The 8,078-nt window shown below is 40.1% G+C and overlaps 1 protein-coding gene across 1 annotated transcript in view; it reads left to right on the top strand.

The window, feature by feature from the left end:
* The window catches only part of LOC146986293 (uncharacterized), a 35,661-nt gene extending 28,800 nt beyond the window's left edge, over window positions 1-6,861 (top strand). Inside the window, exons 28-40 of the mRNA XM_085780055.1 lie at window positions 385-593; window positions 696-746; window positions 857-943; window positions 1,529-1,593; window positions 1,698-1,820; window positions 2,085-2,226; window positions 2,700-2,859; window positions 3,776-3,873; window positions 3,986-4,069; window positions 4,194-4,312; window positions 5,161-5,307; window positions 5,415-5,613; window positions 6,476-6,861. Of these exons, the coding sequence (XP_085636181.1) occupies window positions 385-593; window positions 696-746; window positions 857-943; window positions 1,529-1,593; window positions 1,698-1,820; window positions 2,085-2,226; window positions 2,700-2,859; window positions 3,776-3,873; window positions 3,986-4,069; window positions 4,194-4,312; window positions 5,161-5,307; window positions 5,415-5,613; window positions 6,476-6,772 (1,781 nt within the window). The 3' untranslated portion in view covers window positions 6,773-6,861. The remainder of the gene's footprint in view (window positions 1-384; window positions 594-695; window positions 747-856; window positions 944-1,528; window positions 1,594-1,697; window positions 1,821-2,084; window positions 2,227-2,699; window positions 2,860-3,775; window positions 3,874-3,985; window positions 4,070-4,193; window positions 4,313-5,160; window positions 5,308-5,414; window positions 5,614-6,475) is intronic.
* Window positions 6,862-8,078: the final 1,217 nt, after the last annotated feature.

Raw genomic sequence — 8,078 nt, forward strand, 5'->3', positions numbered from 1 at the left:
TGATCACTGAAAAGAGTGGGAACCCTGTCAAGAAATATTATTTGAATAATTATGTTTATCTGTGAGTAGAAATCATTAACAAATTAATATTCAGTTTGAGAAAATGTGAATCTACTGCTCTGCTGTCTGATCATCTGTCATTTGTCTTTTCTCTTACTTCCTCCATTAGCACAGAACCTTATGTTCTTCTAAATAATATAACACTTCTTCATAATAATAATAGTAATAATAACAGTAATAATAATGATCCAGATTAGTTCCTGCTTATTTATTTTATTTTTTATTCTTTCTTTTATTCCCATCCAGCTGTAGTCCTGTTTAGTGACCATCCGTGAATACGACAATCAATCGTCCTGTTGTTTCTCTCTCGCTCTCTCTCTGCAGATCTAATGTACGTCCTGTGGATGTTTCTCGTCACTCTGGCGTGGAACTGGAACGCGTGGTTCATCCCGGTGCGCTGGGCGTTCCCGTACCAGACCCCCGGCAACATCTACTACTGGCTGCTGACCGACTACGTGTGTGACCTCATCTACATCCTGGACATCGCCGTCTTCCAGCCGCGGCTGCAGTTCGTCCGCGGAGGCGACATAGTGGTGAGCGAGTGGGACACGGGACGTTTTTACTGTTGCAGAGGAGTTGATAGTGTTTTGTTTTTTAATTAACTGATCGATTTATGATTTTTGTTTTCATCGCAGTGTGACCAGAAAGAGATGAGGAAGAATTACATGAAAACCAAACGCTTCAAAGTGAGTAACTACAAATGTTCTGTTTCTCTGTTCTTCATATATTAATTAATTGATTAGAGAATCATTGAGGTGTGTACCTGTTGTTGTTGTTGTTGTTGTTGTTGTTTCAGTTTGATGTCGCCAGCCTCGTTCCTCTGGAGCTCTTCTACTTTAAAACCGGCATCAACCCTCTGCTCCGTCTCCACCGGCTGCTGAAGGTGACGCTCCATCACTGAGTATTCAACACTTCAAAAACCAGCTTTTGTTTATTTTGAAAAATAAACTTTCAAGTTCAGTTTAATTTAATTCAATTCAATTCAAAGAAACTTTATTATCCATCACAAGTGACAGAAATCGCCTTCAGTTTGGGCTCAAAACAATAAAACATACAACACCAAATGTAAAATCCACACTTGAAATCGTGCATCAGTCACATAAAACAGCTGTAAATCAGCCCACTTTTAAATCCAGGTTAAAAACATTTCTCTTTTCATGTGCTTTTAGCTGAGCTCTTTTCTCATTTATTTTATTTTATTTTATTTTACTTTTTTATTCTTCTTTGCTCCTACTTTTAACTCTGTGTTTTTGTTTTTATGCTGTTTTGTGCTGTTTTTTTTGTTTGTTTTTTTAAAAATGTTGCATTGAGTTGCCTTGGTATGAAATGCGCTATATATATAAATAAAGATGCCTTGCCTTGCCTTGCCTAATAAAAGCTGGTGCAGCTTGTCCTAAAACCGGTATCTACGTCTTCCCTCTCGTTTAAAATGCGCTTGACACATATTTTCTTTTCTTGTCTCTCTCAGATCAACTCCTTCTTTGAGTTCAACGAGCGTCTGGAGGCCATTTTGGCCAAAGCCTACATCTACAGGTGAGCTACGACAGGTGAAGTGTTGAGGAACCATTTCTTCTCCTCTTCCTGTTGAGATATTCACTCTCTCACTCTCTCTCTCTCTCTCTCTCTCTCTCTCTCAGGGTGATCCGTACCACCACCTACCTGCTCTACTGCCTCCACTGTAACGCCTGTCTCTACTACTGGGGCTCTGCCTTCAATGGACTCGGATCAACCAAATGGGTTTACAATGGAGAGGGCAACAGGTTGGTATAATAAACACACGCGCACACACACACACACACAACAGGTTACAATCGCCTCATTAACTATTAACCATTATTATTGACGTTACCAATGATCATTCGCTGCTTTATGGAAGTTTCCCACCAACAGACCTCCCTTGGTCCATTTTTATTGTAACTTTCTGCTTTTATTTCATATTTATTTTATTTATTTAGCATTGATTTGAAGCTGTTTTCTTCTTCTATCTCCCTTGTCTCTCTTTCTCTTTGTCTCTCTCTGCTCAGCTACATTCGCTGTTACTACTTTGCGGTGAAGTCCCTGATCACCATCGGTGGTCTGCCGGACCCCAGCACGCTGTTTGAGATCGTCTTCCAGCTGATCAACTACTTTGTTGGCGTCTTTGCTTTCTCTATCATGATTGGACAGGTAGACGAATGAATATAATGGAGACTGTTGTGGCTTTTACACGAATATATTGAACATAAGGCATAAGACTTTTTATTGATCCCACGTGTGGAAAATTCACTTGCAACAGTAGCATAGAAGTAAGGAATAAAAATATAAAGACTTAACTATGTACAGACATATATATATAAAACAAAATAATGTACTGTTATGTACAAAATAATATTTAAATAGAGAAAAACTATATATATACTTGTTGTTTGGTCGAAGATATTGCACAGTATAGGTGGGCATGGATACAAGTAAGTGAAGGTAAAAATAATCAAGGATAAATTATGCAGAAGGAAAAAACAACCAAGTGAGGTAATGGAGTGTAATGGGACACAACAGTAAAAGTTGTAATGTGTTATTATTGTAATAATAAGGACAACAATATCAATCAGTGTCACAAACCCTGACTTTATGTTTTGATTGGTGTTGACTCTGACTCTCAGATGCGTGACGTGGTCGGTGCAGCCACAGCCGGTCAGACCTACTACCGCACATGTATGGACAACACCATTAAATACATGTCCTCGTATCGCATCCCCAAAGACGTCCAGAACCGGGTCAAAACCTGGTACAACTACACCTGGCAGTCTCAAGGCATGCTGGGTAAGGAGGAGAACATACTGTGATCTACACTACATACAATATGATTAGGGCTGCCCCCAAGCACAGATTTTCTTGATCGATCAGTAGTCGTCATTTAGTCGACTAATTGTCGCAGCTGTGTTAATTTTGTTGGCTATTTTTCAATTTAGTTTTAGCTTTAGTCTTGTGTCAAATGCCCTTACTAGTTTTAGTCCTATTTAGTCAACTTTTTTTTGTTTAGTCACATTTTAGTCGACGAAAAGTCTTGGTATTTTAGTCTAGTTTTAGTCTATAGTCTTTTTTTAGTCTTTGAAAGCAGATTGATAGTAATGTTAATCAAAATTAATCTAGTCAAACCAATAGATTCATTTTAGTTTTTTTCTCACTCATCTCACAAGATTTATGTCATTCTCTGAAATAAGATTGTTGCCAAAGATCCCACCAAATTAAATTTTTTTTAAGCAGGTAAATATGACTTGCATCCAGTGAAGGCACTGCTGTGACGAAAAAAAAGAGACTTTTTATTAAGTTTAAGTAGATTTCGTCTCATTTTCGTCATGAAAAAAACCATTGTTGGCGAATATACAGTATTTAGTCTCGTCTGCCGAAATTAACACTGCGTCGCAGATAGTGACACAGTGTTTCCCATTAATTAACGAGTTCCTCCATAGTCTCACACGTCACACAGCTTATGAACTTGAATAATAGTTAAGTATCAGGACTTTTTGTATCTGGCCCTTCAAATGAAAAGCCCTCTAGCCTTTCATACACAGTTCAGTCATATATTGACTTAATTTTGACAAGACACGGCTCCAAATGTTTGTTTGTTTTTATTCTGCAACCAATCAACCAATGAAATTTAGGTCGACTAATGAATTCTTTGGTCGACTAACACTTACTTATAAACATCTGAGCTTTCATTCTGTTTTCCATCCAGATGAGCAGGAGCTGCTGACTCAGCTGCCGGATAAAATGCGTCTGGACATCGCCGTAGACGTCAACTACTCCATCGTGAGCAAAGTCCCTCTCTTCCAGGTAGGAATTAGTAAACACAACTTGAAAAGGTGGACCCAGATGATCCAGATGATCCAGATGTGCTGTAGCACCAGTTTACCCAGAGATGGTTCTGTGTTCTCCGTCCTGACAGGGTTGTGACAGACAGATGATCTTTGATATGCTGAAAAGCCTTCGCTCCGTCGTCTACCTGCCGGGGGATTATGTCTGCAAAAAGGTACATGCTGCATTTAAAGAAAGAAAAACCTGCCTGTCTTGTGTTTGTAGACTCGTCTCACTTTCTCTCTCTCTCTCAACATCTGATTCTGACTTTTCTAATCTCTCATCTCCTTGTCGCTCAGGGCGAAGTGGGCCGGGAGATGTACATCATAAAGGCCGGGGAGGTGCAGGTGGTTGGAGGCCCCGACGGGAAGACGGTGTTCGTCACTCTCAGGGCGGGATCGGTCTTTGGAGAGATCAGGTAACACACAACGAAATTACGAAATTTGACAAAAACGGATCTAAAACTTCTCCAATTTTACAAACAGAAGTCCTGATGTGCTGTTTATAGGTAACAACTTCCGGCTAACCTCAGACCAGGTGAAACTACCTGAGGCTCCAACTTTGTTGTTGTTCTGCCACTGATGTGATATAAGACTAATGTTTTAAGATAAGATGAGATAATCCTTTATTCGTCCCACAGTGGGGAAATAAATTCACAGGGTTGCAGCAGCAGAGAACAGCAAAGAAATGTACAGCACAGATACAGTAATAAATGGCAAATAGCAATAGCAGTAAAAGGAAAGCAGTATTTGTAATAGAGTATGAATAATGAATAATAAAAATAATAAAAATATAAAATGTATATATGTATATACATGTGTTTCATATGGAAACATAGTGTTTTAAGTTTAAGTGTTTGACATGCGACATGTTTAAAGATCAGTCCCGTGATGACAGGCCCTGAGTGTGTATCTCACAAAATTAAACGGTGTCTCAAGATCTAGATGTTAAAAAACATTGCTCACATCAGAAGTGTTAAAATTAATCCTGTTTTTGTTTCTTCATAGTTTGTAGGTTTTGTAGGTGTTTTTTTACTCTGTCATTTTGATTTGTTTTGTTTTTATTTTGTTATGTATAGCATTGTAACTTTAGTGAGCTGGAAATGCACTGGAAATATTATGTTTTTTATCAAAGTGCAGCTGTAGGACTATTTAAATATAAAGTTTTCTTCCTTATTCGCTGTTGCCCTGAAATTTAAATTCAGGAAAAGTCATTTTAAACCATTTTAAACATTTATCTCACTGCCTCCCTCTCTCTGATTCACAGTCTGCTGGCTGTAGGTGGAGGCAACAGACGCACGGCCAACGTGATCGCTCATGGTTTTGCCAACCTCTTCATCCTGGACAAGAAAGACCTGAACGAGATCCTGGTCCACTACCCCGAGTCCAAGAAGCTGCTCCGCAAGAAGGCCAGGTCGGACATGAACGACACCACTGCAACAGCTGCGTGTTTGTATTTTATTATTATTACAGTATGTCTGTGTTCTCAAAGTCTGATTGAAGCCACCGTCTCGACCGCAGGAAGATGCTCAACAAGGGGAAGAAGCCGGAGCCCAAAGAAGATGCGAAGGAGCCGCCTCAGGCGCCGGCCGCCCCGGTGAGGCAGGAGACCCCCAGACTGCTGAGAGCGGCGCTGGAGATGACGGAGAAGTCGTCTGGACTCAGAGGAGCTCTGGCCAAAGTCAAAGAGAAGACCAACAAGTCCAGCATCTCGTTACAGGTGAATAAACACAAAACCTAAAAATGAATAAACATTCACACATGTGACCGTAAACAAAAGGCAAAGCAAGGCAGCTTTATTTTTTTAGCGCAGATCGATGTGCTTTACATAAAAACAAAACATTTAACAGTAAGAACTGGAAACAACATATGACATATAATTAAAAAAAAATGTAAATAAAACCCAAAATAGTGCTTACTTTATCTCTGTAGATCCACTCATCTCCTGTCCTCTTTCTGCTTGTTGTTCAAATTGTTCAATAAAAAGTCTGTCACAAAAAAAATAAAACCCAATATAGTAAAAATTGGAAACATTTAAACATACAATTAAAAGAATAAAGAAAGTAAAATGGGGGAAAAAAAGAATATATATAAAAACTAGACTAAAATGGAGCATAAAAAAATACGAGTTTGTAGCATGAAATATTGATTTATATTGAAACAATTAATAGGATTTACAGTGTAAATCCAAGATTAAAACTTAAAGTTCTTTAAAAGAGCTGAAATGAGAAATGTTGGTAATTTAATTTAATAATAAGTACACACTATTAAGCATTAGTTAAGCATTAAATACTGAATTCATCATTTATAACACATGAATACTCAGTAGTATGTAGTTTATAAACACAGATAAAAATGTTTTACTCATCATCGATAACCACTAACTTTATTTATAAACTACATACAAATGAGTATTCATGTGTTATGAATGAAGAATTCAGTATTTAATAATACTTAACTAATGCTTAATAGTGTGTACTTATTATTGTATAAGTGTTATATATTGTATAAGTGTCACCTAAATGTTTTTAACCTGGATTTCACATCTATAATCAGTAATCTTCTCCTCTCTCCTCTTCCAGCCCTCCGTCTCCTCCTCCCTCCCTCCCCCGTCTCCCTCCTCCAGCTCCGGACCGGACACGCCTTCACCCGTCTCCCCGGGCTCCAACGCGTTTCGCTCTGCGTCCCGTTGCCGACGTGACGACAACTCCGCTGCGGTGGCGACGACGACGACGACGACGACGCATCACGCCGACGGATCACAGACTCACAGCGACGCAGACGCAGACAACGAGAAGCCCGCCGCCGACCAAAGAAAGGAAGAAGATCGTGGCGAGGGCAAAGAGAACGAGGGCGGGAAGAGGAAGGAAAAGAAGTAGCGTCGTTTTTCTAGATTAACGTGAGAAAGAGCGAAGAAGTTAGAGAGGGAAGGAAAAGTGGAAGATGAAGAGAAAGAACGAGTAAAGACAAAAGAAGCGTCACTGCAAAATATCAAGGTGGTGCTGTCCTCAGTTATTACCCATGATGCACTTACCCATTGTGCACATTACAACCAACATATTAACAGCAGCTCATGCAGTTGTAATACACCTGTAAACTTAAAGGGATAGTTCAACATTTTTGGCAAATTGCCACAATCCCTACAGTATAGTCATAGCAGTAGGGTCGTTACCTTTAATTGTCGGCGCAAGCTACTTTTAGAGCGGCGGAGCAGAGCCGTGAGCTGCTCAGAGCTACGCTACGGAGACTCATGGGATTTCTTGGTTTCCCTCATCAAACTCATCAAATACACAATCCAACAACTCCAAAACGCTCTGGTGGACAAGTTGTGACCTGCACATTCACCGCGCTATGAGATAATAACAGAACGTTACCAGACAGAGTTGTTTTAGAGGTAAATTCATGCAAAACCGCTGATGCGCGTTCCTGTCGGGGGCAGTTTTCCAGCAAGCAGTCTCTGAATTTACTCCTAAAACAACTCAGTCTCGTAACATTCTGTTATTGTCTAATAGCGTGGTAGCCTAGAAATCTAGACGCACCCTAGCGGCAGCAAATATATTTGCTCCGCAGGTGGGTCTAGAAACGAGACATAGGAACTTTTTGAGTCTCGAACACCTATTGTGTTCACCAATCACAGCGCTCTATCTGTTTAGAGAGTCGTTGGGCGGGCTTAACGTGATGACGACATTTTAACTGGCTTGTCAGGCTAACGTCATCCTGCTCTTTGCTCTGATTGGTCGTAGCGCTACCCTATTGCGGGCAGTTTGAAAGACAGCCTTCATCCCGCCCCCTGGATTGAGCCGAGGTCTACCGGTCGTTGCCAGACTAGACATGTTAATGATATAGTCTGGCTTGTCAGGGTGATAGCATGGTGAATTTGCAGGTCACAAGTCAACTTGTCCACCAGAGCGTTTTGGAGTTGTTGGATTGTGTATTTGATGAGTTTGATGAGAGAAACCAAGAAATCCCATTAGCCTCTGTAGTGTAGCTCTGAGCAGCTCGCGGTTCTGCTCCGCCGTTCTAAAAATAGCTTGCACCGACAATTAAAGGTAACGAACCTACTGCTATGACTATAGCGATTATGGCAATGGGCCAATTTGCCAAAATGTTGAACTATCCCTTTAAAAAGCTTATATACTGTATATTTCTTCACTGATTTCAGAAGCTTCTCCCTGGTTTCTCAAT

The sequence above is a fragment of the Trachurus japonicus genome, chromosome 6 (assembly GCF_045865225.1).
Source record: "Trachurus japonicus isolate A0001 chromosome 6, Traja_1.0".
NCBI lineage: Eukaryota > Metazoa > Chordata > Actinopteri > Carangiformes > Carangidae > Trachurus > Trachurus japonicus.